At 36.2% G+C, this 16,471-nt stretch overlaps 1 protein-coding gene across 1 annotated transcript; it reads left to right on the top strand.

The window, feature by feature from the left end:
- Positions 1-1,478: 1,478 nt before the first annotated feature.
- LOC113828258 (Y+L amino acid transporter 2-like) lies at positions 1,479-16,471 on the top strand. The gene is made up of 9 exons (XM_070118754.1): positions 1,479-1,860; positions 3,160-3,381; positions 6,744-6,969; positions 8,592-8,636; positions 9,190-9,313; positions 10,887-11,087; positions 11,921-12,070; positions 13,666-13,843; positions 14,348-16,471. Exons 1-9 carry the CDS (start codon positions 1,557-1,559, stop codon positions 14,413-14,415), a joined length of 1,518 nt encoding a protein of 505 aa, XP_069974855.1. The 5' UTR covers positions 1,479-1,556; the 3' UTR covers positions 14,416-16,471.

The following is a 16,471-nucleotide window of genomic DNA, read 5'->3' as shown; positions in this document are numbered from 1 at the left end:
CGCTTGGGTTACTATAAATAGCTCCACCTTTAGTAGAAGACGCTAGTGCTCTCGAAGACGTCTTGATAATGTAGTTGATACGTCAAAGAAACTGATTCGCAAAGAGGATTTAGAGAGAGGTAGAAAAGTCTGATTCGAGAAGGATTGGCAAATATGGAATTGGTTATATTAGGAGTGCATTGACATCACTCGAGTAAGGCTACGGCAAATCTCGTCTGAAAGAAGGTGTCCTTGTGTTTTCCTTCTTCTTCCTCTTTTGTTTTATCTTCTTTAGCGTCTACCTACTGTTGCATAAGTTCCTCTTGCAATCTATGGGTATAAGGTTTTCTTCTCCTTCCTCCTCTTCCTCTTCTTTTTCTTCTTTAATGTCTACCTACTGTTGCATAAGTTCCTCTTGCAATCTATGGGTATAAGGTTTTCTTCTCCTTCCTCCTCTTCTTCTTCTTTTCTTCTTTAATGTCTACCTACTGTGTTTTATTATAACCTATGAATATAAGGTTTTCTTCTCCTTCCTCCTCTTCCTCTTCTTTTTCTTCTTTAATGTCTACCTACTGCTGTGTAAGTTTATTTACAACCTATGGGTATGTTTTTTTTCTTCCTCTTCTTTTTTTATTTCTTTAATGGCTACCCAAGTCTGCGTAAGTTTATTTACAACCTATGAGTATAATTTTTTCTTCTCCTTCCTCCTCTTTTTCTTCTTTTTCTTCTTTAATGTCTACCTACTGTAGCATAAGTTCCTCTTGCAATCTATGGGTATAAGGGTTTCTTCTGCTTCCTCCTCTTCCTCTTTTTTTCTTCTTTAACTTCTCTCTCCTGCTTCGTAAGTTTATGTACAACCTATGAGTATAAATTTTATTCTCTTTCCTCTTCTTTTTTCTTTAACGTCTATCTACTCCTGCGTAAGTTCATTCACAACCTATGTGTATATTTTTTTTCTTCATCTTCTTCTTCTTTTTATTTCTTTAAGGTCTACCTACTGTAAGTTTATTTACAATATATGAATATAAGTAACCCAACGTCATGTAAAGTACCCTACATGTCCCTTTTTTTTTTAAAGAACTACGGTTGATTTACAGATATACAAAAAAATGGTGATAGCCAAGGACGTATAACAAAACACGCAACGGCCGGGCATTTACATAAGGGTATTGGCGTAGGAGTCAAGGGAGTCGGAGCCCTCGAGTCTTCCCTTCTGCAGCAGCACTTCTGTTCTCTTCTGCGTCGGGACGAAGGAAGTCAGACGTGCGAGTCCTTTCCCTTTTTCTTCTCCTTCTCTGCGAGTCTCTCCCTTCCTTCTCTTTCTTCTCCTCGAGCTCTTTCCCTTCCTTCCTTTCCTCTCCAAGCCCCTTTCTCTCCCTTCCCTTCCTCTCCCCTTCCCTCCCTCTCCTCTCCCCTTCCTATCCCTCTCCCCTTCCCATCTCTTCCTCTCTCCTCTCCCCTTCCCTTCCCTTCCCCTCCCCATCTCTTCGCTCCCTCTCCCATCCCCTCTTCCCTCCCCATCTCTCCCGGCACGAGAACCCTCCCTCGACGCCCGCCCCAGCACCTCCTCCACCACCATGACCCCCACCCGGAACCGCGTCCACCCGACGGCGCCCGCGGACCACGAGCCCCTGCTGGACACCTGCGAGGACGAACTCGAGACCCGCAGCGTCGAGGTGTCCAACGAGAGTCTCAAGCTGCGGAAGGAGCTCGGGCTGGTCGACGGCGTGGGCATCATCGTGGGCATTATCATCGGCTCGGGGATCTTCGTGTCTCCTCAGGGCGTGATCAGGTTCAGCGGCAGTGTGGGCATGTCCCTGGTGGTGTGGGGGGTGTCGGGGGTGCTGTCCATGGTGGGCGCCCTGTGCTACGCTGAACTAGGTGAGTCTGGCCGATCTAGGTGAGTCCGTTTAAGGGGAGGAAAGGGGAATGATTTCTCTTTAGTTTATCGGTCGGTTTGTTAAAATTGAAGCGACCTAATGAATTTTAATATGAACGGACATGCAAGTACACAGAAATAAATGCAAACGGACATGCGTATACATAGAAATAAGTGCAAGGGAATTGCATATACACAGAAATAAATACAAACGGACATGCACATACACAAACAAATGGAAATGGACATGCATATACACAAATAAATGCAAAGGGACACCCATATACACATAAATAAATGCAAATGGACATGCATATACACAAAAATAAGTGCAAACGGATATGCACATGCACTGAAATAAATGCAAATGGACACGCATATACACAGAAATAAATGCAAATGGACATGCATATACACATAAATAAATGCATATCTATCTATCTATCATAGACATCATATACATACACTTATCTGTCTGTCTATACGAAAGAAATGCATGCCTAGAGTGATAGATATGTATCTATTACAACGTACGAGTATATGCATGTAAGTATAGTAAGTGCCCAGTGGGTCAGTCCTCGTGAAAATTTTAACAAACCGGTCGTATAACTGTAGCAGTACTATGTAGATTAAAATAAGATATAGTTGTAGCAGTTCTATCTAGTTAATTTTATGAAGGTATAGTGTCTTTTTTCTTTCTTCTTTTTTTTTGTCCGTAAGACCATGACAGTTCTACATCCTCAAGATGAGTAGGTGCTCGAAAAATCCTCATTTATATCTGAGAACGTATGATTTATAACTAGTAATAAAAAATGTCAAATTAGCCAAAACGGACACATCTAAACCTCACTAGATATGATCATTATTTTTTTAATTAATAACCTTACAATACTCGACAACTCAAATCTACAATCTACACCTGATAAACCCATCTCCGCGACCTCCTCCACCTTCTACTCCTTATCCACTTTCTCCTCCTCATCCTACACTTCCTCTTCTTCCTCCTCCACCTCCCCTTCCTATTTCATCTTCCCTTGCTCCTCCACCTCCCCATCCCCCACCACGCCCTCCCTCCTCTCATCCACCTCCCCATCCCCTCATCCTCCACCTTCTCATCCACCTCACCCCCCACCTCCTCCCATCCACCACCATCCCCTCCCATCCACTCTTACCTCACCTTCCTCTCCCTCATCCTCCACCATTCCCCCACCTCCTCCCATCCCCCCATCCCCACCCCCTCTCACCTTCCCCCACCTCCCCTCTAACCACCCCCTCTCACCTTCCCCTTCCTCCACCTCCAGGCACCATGATCCCCAAGAGCGGCGGGGACTACGCCTACATCCACGAGGCCTTCGGATCCCTCCCGGCCTTCCTGTTCATGTGGATGGCCCTCCTCATCATCCTGCCGACGTCCAACACCGTGATGGCGCTCACCTTCGCCAAGTACATCATCAAGCCGGCCTTCCTGCTGTGCGACGGGATCCCCGACGTCCCCGTCCGCCTGATCGCCGCCGTGATCGTGTGTGAGTGTTTTGTTGGGGGGGTGGGGGGGTGAGGGTGTTGGGGGGTTGGGGTGGGGGTGGGGGTGTAGGGTTGGGTGGGTGGGGTGGGGGGTGTAGGGTTGGAGGTGTAGGGTCCGCTTGATCGCCGCCGTGACCGTGTGTGAGTGTTTTGTAGGATGGCGGTGGGGGTGTAGGGTTGGGGTGGGGTGTAGGGGGTGGGTTGGGGGTGTATATATGTGTACATACATATATATATATATATATATATATATATATATATATATATATATATATATATATATATATATATATATATATGTGTGTGTGTGTGTGTGTGTGTGTGTGTGTGTGTATACATATATATACATGTATATATGTACAAACACACACACACACACACACACACACACAAATATATATATATATATATATATATATATATATATATATATATATATATATACATATATATATATATATACATATACATATATATATACATATATATATATATATAGATAGATAGATAGATAGATAGATATTTATATATTTGGATTTGTAGACAAAAGAAGAAAAATAGATAACTTGCGGCCGTGTATATGCAATTGTACATATGATGCGTGTGTAAATAAGACCTATGCGTGGGTGTATATGATCAAGTATAACATTCAACCTCATTTTCAGTCTTAAGAACAAACTGGAGACCAAACCTTCAGACATGATAACGGTGCCACGGTTAAAACTGCCGACTCACAGAGCAAACGGTTGTGTTTACAGTGTATTTTGTGCAAGGAATTCTGGGTCTGTGTAGAGAGAGTTCTCCGCCGCCATATTGCGCCCGTGGAAGCTCCTTTCCTGGCTCTGTGTCGTAAAAAAAAAGTGAAATGGAAGGAGAGAATTGAATCGAAGAGGGACGTGGGAAGTAGGGGGTATGTGTGTTCAGAGCGAGAGAGAAGATGCGTGGACGTGTAGGCGCGAACGCACGCGCACACACTCGCACGCGCATTCGCACACGCACACACGCACACGCACTTAAACACCATAATGTGTCTAAGCGTGTGTGGTAAACATCTACGCCAAAATAATTAAAATGTGATGGAATTTCCCGTGATTTTTTTCGCTAGTCCTATTATTTGAAGAGAAAATAATCGCGGAAGAAAAAGAAAAACTAAATATAGTGCCATTTTGCACGAATTTCTGTTCTTATTTATTCTGCATTTACAGCTTATCGTAAACGCATCCCAACAAATTAATTTACATTCGTCACGTAACCCCTTCGAGAACAACAAATGGCCTCATTCTCTACAGTAATTAAACCCTAATATGTACTCTCTCTCTGCGGTCAGTAGGTCAGAGTATCAATTAAAAAAAAAAAGAAAAGATCACTGCAATGTGTTGTGTTGACTCTCCTTTGCATTAATTGGGTGCAACGTATCAACAACAGGCCCGGGACACACGTACTTCTGGGAGGCGGGGTCGGGATGCGGGCGGAGGGATACGAACATATAGACGATCACGCTTTCGGGGCCTCACGTGCTTTTAGCTTCCACGTGCTTGCATGCAGTTGTCGTGTCGTTTTTTCGTGTATTGTCTTTCTGTTTGTTTGTCTCTGTGTCTTTATCTTCTTCTGTTTATGGTTTTGTGTTTGTTTGTCTGTGTCTGCCTTTCTTCTTCTCTTTCCTTCTTCCGTCTCTGTCTCTCTCTCTCTTTCTCACTCTCTCTCTCTCTCTCACATGCACACCTACACGTCCTCTTTCATCTCTCTCCCATTCCTTAGTGTATGTAATTTAATATAATTGCTACGGGTCAAGTGAACATCAATTCTCTCTTCATTTTCACCAATCCATTTACTGACCAGACTTCTTTGGGGTCAAGAGCTCTCTCGCCTGGAATATTTTCTCTGCAAGTTTCTCTTTCACCGCCACGTGTTTCTTTGGGATTTTATTGGTTTCCTTTTGCTTATAGAAAGAGACATACCATATACGTATGTATATATACATATACATATATATTTACTTGTATGTATAAATGTATTTATATATGCATGTATGTATATTTGTACGTATGCATGTCTGAATATATATGTATATATAGAGATAGATATATGTATATATATATATATATATATATATATATATATATATATATAGGTATATGCACACACACACACACACAAACACAAACACAAACACAAATACAAACACGAACACACACACACACACACACACACACACACACACACACACACACACATACAGTAGGTATATTACATATGTATGCATATATGTATATGTATCTATACATACATATATTAAGATAGTTATGTGTATGTGTGTGTTTGAATTTGTTTTTGTATGTATGTGTTTGCGTATGTGGCCTTGTCTGTAGTTATACGTATATGGAAGTATTTATGCTCGCTTTTAAGCTTTTGTCTTAAATCTACAAAACAAATCAATGAATAACAGAGTACAACCAATGTCTATCCCCTCTATGATAACAGAGCAGCTTATTCCATAACGATCTATTACATAAGTGTACCAACAAGGTCCCTTCGATAATGAGGACTTGTTTGGGTGGTTCTGTCCGCCGTCCATTTGGTTTTGTTTACATTTTTTGTTTTACATTTTTCTTTGTTCATTATAGCTTTTCAGATGGTAAATGCGTGTTCGTTGCTAGCTTTTAATATTGTGATCGAGTTAAGAAACAAGTGGATTACTTACTGGCGTTTTATCTTGTGTAAATAGATCAATTTGACGACAGAGCAAGGCGTTCTGCACACGTTTTTTTCTGATGGGGACAATGCTGTATTATTCGTGTACTAAATATGTACTTTTGAAAGCTAATATTCATTACTAGATGATTACTTAAAAGATGTTGTAATAAGTGCTAAATGTTATTGAAGATTAACTGTACTGTATTACATTGTAAAATATGTTATTGAAAGCGGGTCCATTGTCACTCTTTTCATCGTCATAAATGTTAATGAAAAGTAATATCATTTTTATTGAATGTTAACGGTCAACGTAATATTGAGCCATCAGATGAAATACAAAATAAACACCAGACATATGACCAAAAGCTAATACAAACTTAATAAACACCAATTATATGACCAAAAGCTAATATACACTTAATAAACACCAAATATATGACCAAAAGCTCACACAAACTTCATAAATACCAAATATAGGACCATAAATTAATACAAACTTAATTAACACCAAATATAAGACCAAAAGCTTATACAAACTGCATAAATACCAAATACCATAAATTAATACAAACTTAATTAACACCAAATATAAGACCAAAAGCTTATATAAACATAAATACCAAATATATGACCAGAAGCTAACATCCTTTCCCCCCCGATCCCTCCACAGGCTTCCTAACCTGGGTGAACTGCACGAACGTGAAATGGGCCACGAAAGTCCAAGGAATCTTCACCGCAGCCAAAATTATGGCTCTCCTCATCATCATAGTCGCGGGCATCTATCAGCTGTGCGATGGGCACGTCGAGAACTACCAGGATGCCTTTGATGGCACCAACTGGAGCATTACTTCCATCTGTACAGCCTTCTACCAGGGTCTCTTCTCCTTTGCCGGCTGGTACGAGAGTGTTGGCTTGGTGTCTTCAGTAGAATGATATTTAAATGTGGATATTGTTATGCGAATATAGATGTACATATATGGACATTTACATATAGATATAGATCTACATGTATGGACATCTACATATAGATATAGATCATCATATATGGACATTTACATATAGATATAGATCTACATATATGGACATATACATATAAATATAGATCTCCATATATGGACATTTACATACAGATATAGATCTACATATATGGACATTTACATATAGATCTACATATATGGACATTTACATATAGATATAGATCTCCATATATGGACATTTACATATAGATATAGATCTACATATATGGACATTTACATATAGATATAGATCTACATATATGGACATTTACATATAGATATAGATCTACATATATGGGCATTTATATACGAATATAGCGGAAATAGATTACATATATGGACATTCATACAAGGATATAGATCTACATATATAGATATTTATATACGGATATAGATCTACATATATGGACATTTATATACGGATATAGATCTATATGTATGTACATTTATATACGGATATATTTTTCGACCATATGGACATTTATATACGGAAATAGATCCACATATATGTACATGCACACACATATACGTACATAGATACATGCGTATACAGATAGACATATACGAACACATACATGTGAATGATTTATGTATATGTACATATATTATCGTCTATTACACCATGAACATGCATAGACACACAATAAAATATGATACGAACACACAGACACACACACACACACATACACACAAACACACACACACACACACACACACATATACACGCACACACACACACACACAAACACAAACACACACACACACACACACAAACACAAACACAAACACACACAAACACACACACACACACACCACCACCACCACCACCACCACCAAATACATTGATGCACTCACACACATTTCCCTTATCAATTTGAGTACACGGTTATACACGTCTGTCTCCAGAACGTAATATACAAAGGGTTAACATAACCTTCACAATACTTTGTCTGCGCATGCGTGGACTGGTCACATTTTAACGATCATTCTATAAGTAGTAATTTGCTCTGTTACCATAGTAATTATGTACATTATGTAAACTCAAATTAGTTGGTTTATACAAATGGTAATTTGCTGTTACCATAGTGATTATGTACATTATATAAAATCAAATTAGTTGGTTTATACAAATGGTAATTTGCTGTTACCATAGTAATTATGTACATTATATAAAATCAAATTAGTTGGTTTATACAAATAGTAATTTGCTGTTACCATAGTAATTATGTACATTATATAAAATATTTTTTTTTGGTTTATATAGTAATTTATTGTTACCATATTAATTATGTACACTATTTAAACTCAAATTAGTTGGTTTATATTATTAGTAAAGGTCCCTGATAGAGTAACTATTGTAGCCAATTAAGTGATAATTACATCCAACTGATAAACCGTCGCCATTATAATTTTATTGCCATGCTATCAAAGTAATTATCTATCACAACGTAATTGTTGCCTACAATGTTAAATTAATTATAATCTTGACTAATATTTTTCAGGAACTGCCTCAACTTTGTCGTCGAGGAATTAAAGGATCCGTTTAAGTAAGTCTTAGGATTTTTTTTTTTTTTTTTTTTTTTTGGTTTATCGTATCTTAACGTAATTCATTTCATTTTATTTCTTATTTTTGGCCTAGTGTGCTCGTGTGGTTCCTGTTTATAGTGAATGTATATGACTGCGTATATATATATATATATATATATATATATATATATATATATATATATATATATATATGTGTGTGTGTGTGTGTGTGTGTGTGTGTGTGTGTGTGTGTGTGTGTGTGTGTGTGTGTATGTGTGTGTGTGTGTGTGTGTATGTGTGTGCGTGCGTGTGTGTGTGTATGCATATATATATATATATATATATATATATATATATATATATATATAATATAATATATATACATATGCAAATATACAATAATAATAATAATAATAAACGATAATAATAATAATAATAAACGATAATAATGATAATAATAAAAACGATAACAATAACAATAATAAAATCGATAACAATAACAATAATAACAAAACTGATAAGCAAAAAAGTTACAGCCTCAAACTGACTCCCCCCCCTCTCCTCCCCCCACAGGACCCTCCCCCGGGCGATCCTCATCTCCATGCCCATTGTCACCTTAATTTATTTCCTCACCAATATGGCCTATTTCGTGGTCCTCGAGCCTGATGAGGTGCTGGCGTCCGAGGCTGTGGCGCTGGTGAGTAAATTTTTTTTTTTGTGTGTGTGTATTGGTTTGTCTGTTTCGTTGGTGTTTTATCTTGTTTTATTTTTGTTTTCTTTTTTCTTTCCTTGATTTTTTCGGTTTTTTCTTTCTTTCTTTTTTATTATAATTTCTGACTTTTTATTATTATAATTTCTGACTTTTTTCACTTTTATGCTGTCTTTCTTTCTGTCTCTGTGTCTTTTTTTCATTTTCTATTTTTGCGTTTATCGGTGGGAATCGCACCAAAAAAATAGTTTTAATGATAATAATGGTGACAAAGATGTTAATGATAATAATCACCATTCTCTCGAAGACTGGTCATTAAAAAAGTAACTTTCTTTTGATTGTTATTGCATATACCTTTTACAAGAAAAAAAGAAAAGGAAAAAGAAAAACAAAAAACTGTTAGCCACTGCTTTACCTCCTTACTTTCCCATTCACAAATCACGTAAAAGAATAACAATACCATGTAGCTATAACAATCAAACCCTTGATTACCGACCCCCCCTCCCCCCACCACACGCTATGAGTCACTGAATAGCCCCTACGTACCGAGATACGAAGCACTGAGGAGATAGACTATGCTGGGGGAGTAGGCATTCAACTTCACAAGGGGCTGTCACTGTAAAAAAAAGAGGTTTTATACGAGGTCTGGTTTTATAACGAGGTTAACACTCGAAGGCCTTGTTCTCACGAAGTCGTCTGGTAAACAAAGTCGTTTTTTGAGTCTTCTGTAGGTGATAGAAAGCTAATCATGAGCCTTTGAACAGAATACGTCAAATGCGTCAGTTACATTCCTTTTAATCCAAAACTAACTATATTCGGCCGGTTTGTTAAATTTGTGCGAGGCCCGACATGCATATAGACTGAAATAAATGCATATCTACCGTCTAGATAGAGAGATATATGTATATGTGCCTGATAGATAGATAGATATGCCTTTATTTTTATGTATATACGTGTCTGTAGATACGAATATTCATTGGGTCGGGCCTCGCGCAATCTTAACAAACTGGCCTATTGAATCGAATGTGGGTGGTAGGTAGACCTACAAAATGATTGTTGGAATGGGATCTTAGTAGAATATGTTTGTAGTTAAAGCCAGAGCTGCTTTTTATAATAACATTTGTTGCCAGTGACTAAGAATAGCTTTTGCCATTTAGCATTTTCTTTTTCTGTCTGAATACCACCTGACTGCGTTATAAAGGCCTCACTAAGCGCAGAGAAGCCATGAAAACAATTAAAAGGAACCTAAAACAAATTCTCGGACCCTATATATATATTTATATATGTATATATATATATATATATATATATATATATATATATATATATATTTAGCTTAAGATAAGTATCTAGCATTGATTTTATGCACAGAAAAGGTTCACTGATCATTCTACTCAAACACTGGATATAGTAGTCCTACAATGTATTTCAGGAAATTCTTGAGTTTTAACTTCAGAGTACAATCAATTGATACCTCAAGCTTTATTTCATACTCAAATGCCCGTCGCAAAAGAAAGCACAGAGTGTATTTTCTTAAAGAAACCTATAACACCACCCACAGTCCTTTGCCGGCCGAGCCCTTGGAGTGCTGAACTGGGTCATGCCCATCTTCGTCGCCCTCTCCACCTTCGGGAGTCTCAACGGCTGCATCTTCGCCTGCTCTCGCCTCTTCTTCGTGGGAGCGAGGGAGGGGCACCTTCCTCAGGCCCTGGCGCTCATTAACGTGCACACCATCACCCCCGTTCCAGCCCTCGTGTTCTTGGTAATGTATCTCTCTGTTGTTTTTTTGTTTTTGTTAATGTGTCTTTCTGTTGGCCTTTGCCTTCGTGTTCTTGTTAAAATATCTTCCTGTTGGCTTTTGCCCTCATGTTCTTGGTAATGTATTTTTCTGTTGTTTTTTGCCCCCGTGCTCTTATTAATGTATTTTTCTGTTGTTTTTTGCCCCTGTGTTCTTGGTAATGTATCTGTATGTTGGCCTTTGCTGAGCGGGTTAGTGACTTTGTAGGTCTGGTCAAATGCATTTTCTCCTTTGCTAATTTTTGCGGTAACGTTTTGCCGTAGATAGCTATGGTGTCATTTTTTCACTGCTTATACATAATGTATCCATTGACTGCCGTAAAACCATAGCAATTTATCTTAGCAATATTATTTTTGACCATATGGAATACAAGCAACGTAACGAAGTATTGTCTTCCTGATGGATAACTTGAGAAAAGAAAAGACATTCTAGACCACTGAAATACCCTAAGATCAGAAATCAAATTGCAACCTTGGATCTCATTTCTTCCTCAGAAAACGATCCGTGAAAAACTGAAATGAACTAAAACTTTTTGAAATACCCTATAAAATCAGAAATCAAATTGCAACCTTAGATCTCATTTCCTTAAAAAACGATCCGTGAAATATGACATAGAACTGATCAAACGTTTTTATGACATTATCCCTTGGCATATGACACAGAACTGATAAATATGACATAGAACTGATCAAACGTTTTTATGACATTATCCCTTGGCATATGACATAGAAATGATAAATATGACATAGAACTGATCAAACGTTTTTTTAATGACATTATCCCTTGGCATTTTGCAGGGTTTTATGACGCTATGTATGCTCGTGACTTCTGACACGTTGGTGCTGATCAATTATGTGTCCTTCGCCGAGTCCTTGTTCGTCTTCCTGTCCATCTCGGCCCTCCTTTGGCTGCGCTACAAGGACCCGCATCGCCATAGGCCTATAAAAGTAAGTCTCTTCAAAAAAATGAAAAAAAGAAATAAAGATAAAATAAATAATAACAATAAAAATAATAAATAAATAAAATAAATAATAACAATAAAAAATAAATAAATAAAATAAATAATAACAATAAAAGATGATAAATAAATAAAATAAATAATAACAATAAAAATAATAAATAAGTAAAATGAATAATAACAATAAAAAATAATAAATAAATAAAATAAATAATAACAATAAAAACAATAAATAAATAAAATAAATAATAACAATAAAAATAATAAATAAATAAAATAAATAATAACAATATAAAATAATAAATAAATAAAGTAAATAATAACAATAAAAAATAAATAAATAAAATAAATAATAACAATAAAAAAATATAAATAAATAAAATAAATAATAACAATAAAAAATAAATAAATAAAATAAATAATAACAATATCAAATAATAAATAAATAAAGTAAATAATAACAATAAAAATAATAGATAAATAAAATAAATAATAACAATAAAAATAATCAATAAATAAAATAAATGATAACAATATAAAATAATAAATAAATAAAGTAAATAATAACAATAAAAATAATAAATAAATAAGATAAATAATAACAATAAAAATAATAAATAAATAAAATAAATAATAATAAAAAATAATAAATAAAATAAATAATAACAATAAAAAATAATAAATAAAATAAATAATAACAATAAGAATAATAAATAGATAAAATAAATAATAACAATAAAATAAATAAATAAATAAAATAGATAATAACAATAAAAATTATAAATAAATAAAATCCAGTTCAAGGAATCGCTTTTAAGAACCTAACACGAGACATACGGTGATAAACAAATCCACTCACTTAATCCACCACAATCACCCATTTACACGCCCACACTTACACATAATGGTTATATATACATGTACGTGTATGTACAGTACTCGTATATTCTTGTATTTATGAAGTTCCACACATAACACATTATCACCGTTGCGTGTACCTGTAACTAAGTACTGGACAACCTACCACATTATTCTCGTGAAGTTCCCAATATAGCAATTAGTCCCTTTTTTCACGTACTGGATTAACCACCAATATGTCCATTTTGAGTTCTATGTGTATTTGAGGACAGTGTATCAGTGCCTGTTTCGTCTCAAATTCATGTGATCTAATTTCTTCCCGATACTGAGATGTGGCAAGCAGTATCATAATGTTAGGGATTTTACATTTGTTGAAAAATACTTTGAACTCAATTTCTGTAGTAGTAACTTTTTTGCACATATGTTCGGCCGGTTTGTTAATTTTGTGCCAGGCCCGACCCAATGAATTTTCATAAATACAGATGTAGAAATAAAGGCATATCTGTCTATATCTCATAGATATAAATTTAACCATCTCTTTGTCGGGTTGATCTGCATGTCTAAACTGATAAATATGCATCTATTTCTTTTTTAATACATGTCAAGTATACGAATATTCTTTGGGTCGGGCCTCGCGCAATTCCAATATTCACCGATATTCACCGTTGCGCATACCTGTAATTAACCAAATACTAGACAACCTAACCCATTAATCCCTCTTTGCAGATCTGGATTGGGATTCCAATCGTCTTCTTCTTCATCTGTTTGTTCCTGGTCGTCTTTCCTATAGTGGAGCGCCCCGTGGAGCTGGGTATCGCCAGTGGCATCTTCTTCGCTGGAGTCCCCGTGTATTACCTGTGTGTTCATAGGGCGAATAGGTCCAAGAAGTTCTGTGCATTTATGGGTAGGTTTTTATTGTATTTCTTAAGATAAAATGAGTTCGTTTCGATTTTTTTTCTTTAGAGAGGGAGAGGGAGAGGGAGAGGGAGGTAGAGAGAGAGAGAGAGGTAGAGAGAGAGAGAGAGAGGTAGAGAGAGAGAGAGAGGTAGAGAGAGAGAGAGAGAGAGGTAGAGAGAGAGAGAGAGCGAGGTAGAGAGAGAGAGCGAGGTAGAGAGAGAGAGCGAGATAGAGAGAGAGAGAGGTAGAGAGAGAGAGAGAGGTAGAGAGAGAGAGAGAGGTAGAGAGAGAGAGTGAGGTAGAGATTGAGAGAGAGAGGTAGAGATTGAGAGAGAGAGAGAGAGGGAGAGAAAAGAGAAATATTAATGTTTTTTCTAGATGAAATATGATGTATTTAAGTTCTGACATAAAAAGACAGTAGATTATGAATGATAAAAAACGGTTATTTTGAGTTCATTTTGATATCCCAATCTGGCTTCCACCATTAATACAGCGAATCTGAATATTACAGGAAAATTTACGTCCGTTATCCAGCTGCTATACCATGGACTTCCCGAAGAAGATGATGAATGTGATTGAAAAGCTTATTGTCAAGATATTATTGACAAATGATGATGAATGGCATCAAAGAAAGAACTGTAATTGGTGTAATTTGATTTATAAGTTTACGTAATTACATGCAATAACCATAATATATATCGAGATGCGTGAAGTAGGCCTACATCTGTTTTGTGAATTTAATAATTCTCATTTATTTCTTTATTCGTCTTACGTGAGAATTAAAGATCTGGCGTAGAATAATTATAAGATTGAAGTAATTGTTGCAGTATTAGTGAAATTTCTTTCTCATTATTATTAGTATTTTTTTTTCTTTTTAATAGTAATAGAAGTAGCAGTAAAAGCAGCAGTAGTAGTAGTGACTGTAGTAGTAGTAGTAGTAGCTTTTTTTTTTTAGTAGTCGTAGTGGTATTAAGTTAGATTTAAGATGAATATTTGCCTTCACTTATTATTTGAATCTTCTTGTTACTTTTGCCTTTGAGAAATCTCTCTATATTTCTACAGTTCCTTTCTATAGTTCAATAAATATTACGTATTGTCTCACATTCCAGTGTAAGTGTTCACCAACATATGGCTCATAATACTTAATGTCTATAAGTGTATATAAACTTATATAAACATACGCAGGGCAGTTATCGTTTTAGATAACTTCCCACTACACGAGCATCTTGTGTAGGGAAAGGCTAGTTCAGTAGCAACTCGAGGAGGTGTCATGGCATCTGATTCCATTCTGGGAAAAAAAAACAAAAAAACAAAAAAACGTGGGCTTATTTTGATGACATTACAAAGTTACGGTTGCATTATGAATATGGTCGATCTTTTTGGTCTCTTCAATTTTCAAAAGGGATGGAAAATAATGATTTTAATGGTTAAATTTTTATTGAACAATCATCAAAACTAGACGCCATGACACCTCGAATTACTACTGATCTAGCCCTTCCCATCTTGTGTACTGTGATCTACATTACGATCCTGTGTTAGATATTATTGCAAGTATAGTCGTACAAGATTTAATATTAAGCCAAAGTTATTGTCAGTATATCCGGAGAAACAGACAATAATTATGCATTGATGGTATGAGTATTTCATTTGTTCTGTGGTGTTCTGATATAGTTATTACCTGATATGATCATGGGCAGAATTAACAAGATTTTTTGCTGGTTTTAGTGTTAGTGCGACGAAAATTCTTGGAAAACCGGTTAAAAGTTTAGAATATGCAAGATTTTCGTTTCGTCCTCGCAAAAAAAAGTAAAAATAAGTAAATGAATAAGATAATAAATATACGAATTTCTAATACGATTATCAATAAGAAAATATACGAAACATGAATTTCAAAGCCAAGTCAAAATTCTAGAAGGAACACTATTGCTTACTTTAGCAAGGTCAAACTTTGCTCATAAAAGTAAGTAATAATGACAAGAAAATATATGTGCTAGACATCAAAGGTCATATAGCACTAATTGCCCATAAAAAGAAGCGGTATGTGTATCAATCAACCCAGCTTTTATATATGTATGCCATTAGAGATTTTATATATGGACTAGTGACTGGTATCATTGTACGTGCAGGACAGCTATGAAACTAAGAAACTAGCGCATGGACCCAGCTACCTAACCAGACACTCACACTCAACCCATTATCACAAACGCACACACGCACACACACGCAGATACACGCACGCGCACGCACACACGCACACGCACACACACACACACACACACACACACACACACACACACACACACACACACACACACACACACACACACACACACACACACACACACACACACACACACACACACACACACACACACACACACACACACACACACACACACACACACACAATTCAATTAAGCTGTATCTGCCGCCCATGTACGATGGCTAAGCTGTTTATATAATAGAAATACTACAGCATTCCTGTGGAATTTATTTCTGAATATTGTGGCGTTATCGTTCACAAATTACATTATTCAGTGATAATGTCTTTTTGGTGCTTTTTGTCCTTTACTTTTGATTATCTTTGTCAGATCTTTTAAATTGTTGATATTACTGCATTCTTAATAAAGTGTTT

Source organism: Penaeus vannamei, chromosome 42 (genome assembly GCF_042767895.1).
Source record: "Penaeus vannamei isolate JL-2024 chromosome 42, ASM4276789v1, whole genome shotgun sequence".
Classification (NCBI taxonomy): Eukaryota; Metazoa; Arthropoda; class Malacostraca; order Decapoda; family Penaeidae; genus Penaeus; species Penaeus vannamei.
This window is presented reverse-complemented; position numbering and strand designations above follow the sequence as displayed.

Coding starts and splice junctions, on each gene's coding strand:
- LOC113828258 (XM_070118754.1), top strand. CDS start 1,557: ATGACCCCCACCCGGAACCGCGTCCACCCGACGGCGCCCGCGGACCAC. Junction 3,382..6,743: donor GATCGCCGCCGTGATCGTGT/GTGAGTGTTTTG, acceptor ATCCCTCCACAG/GCTTCCTAACCTGGGTGAAC. Junction 6,970..8,591: donor CTCTTCTCCTTTGCCGGCTG/GTACGAGAGTGT, acceptor AATATTTTTCAG/GAACTGCCTCAACTTTGTCG.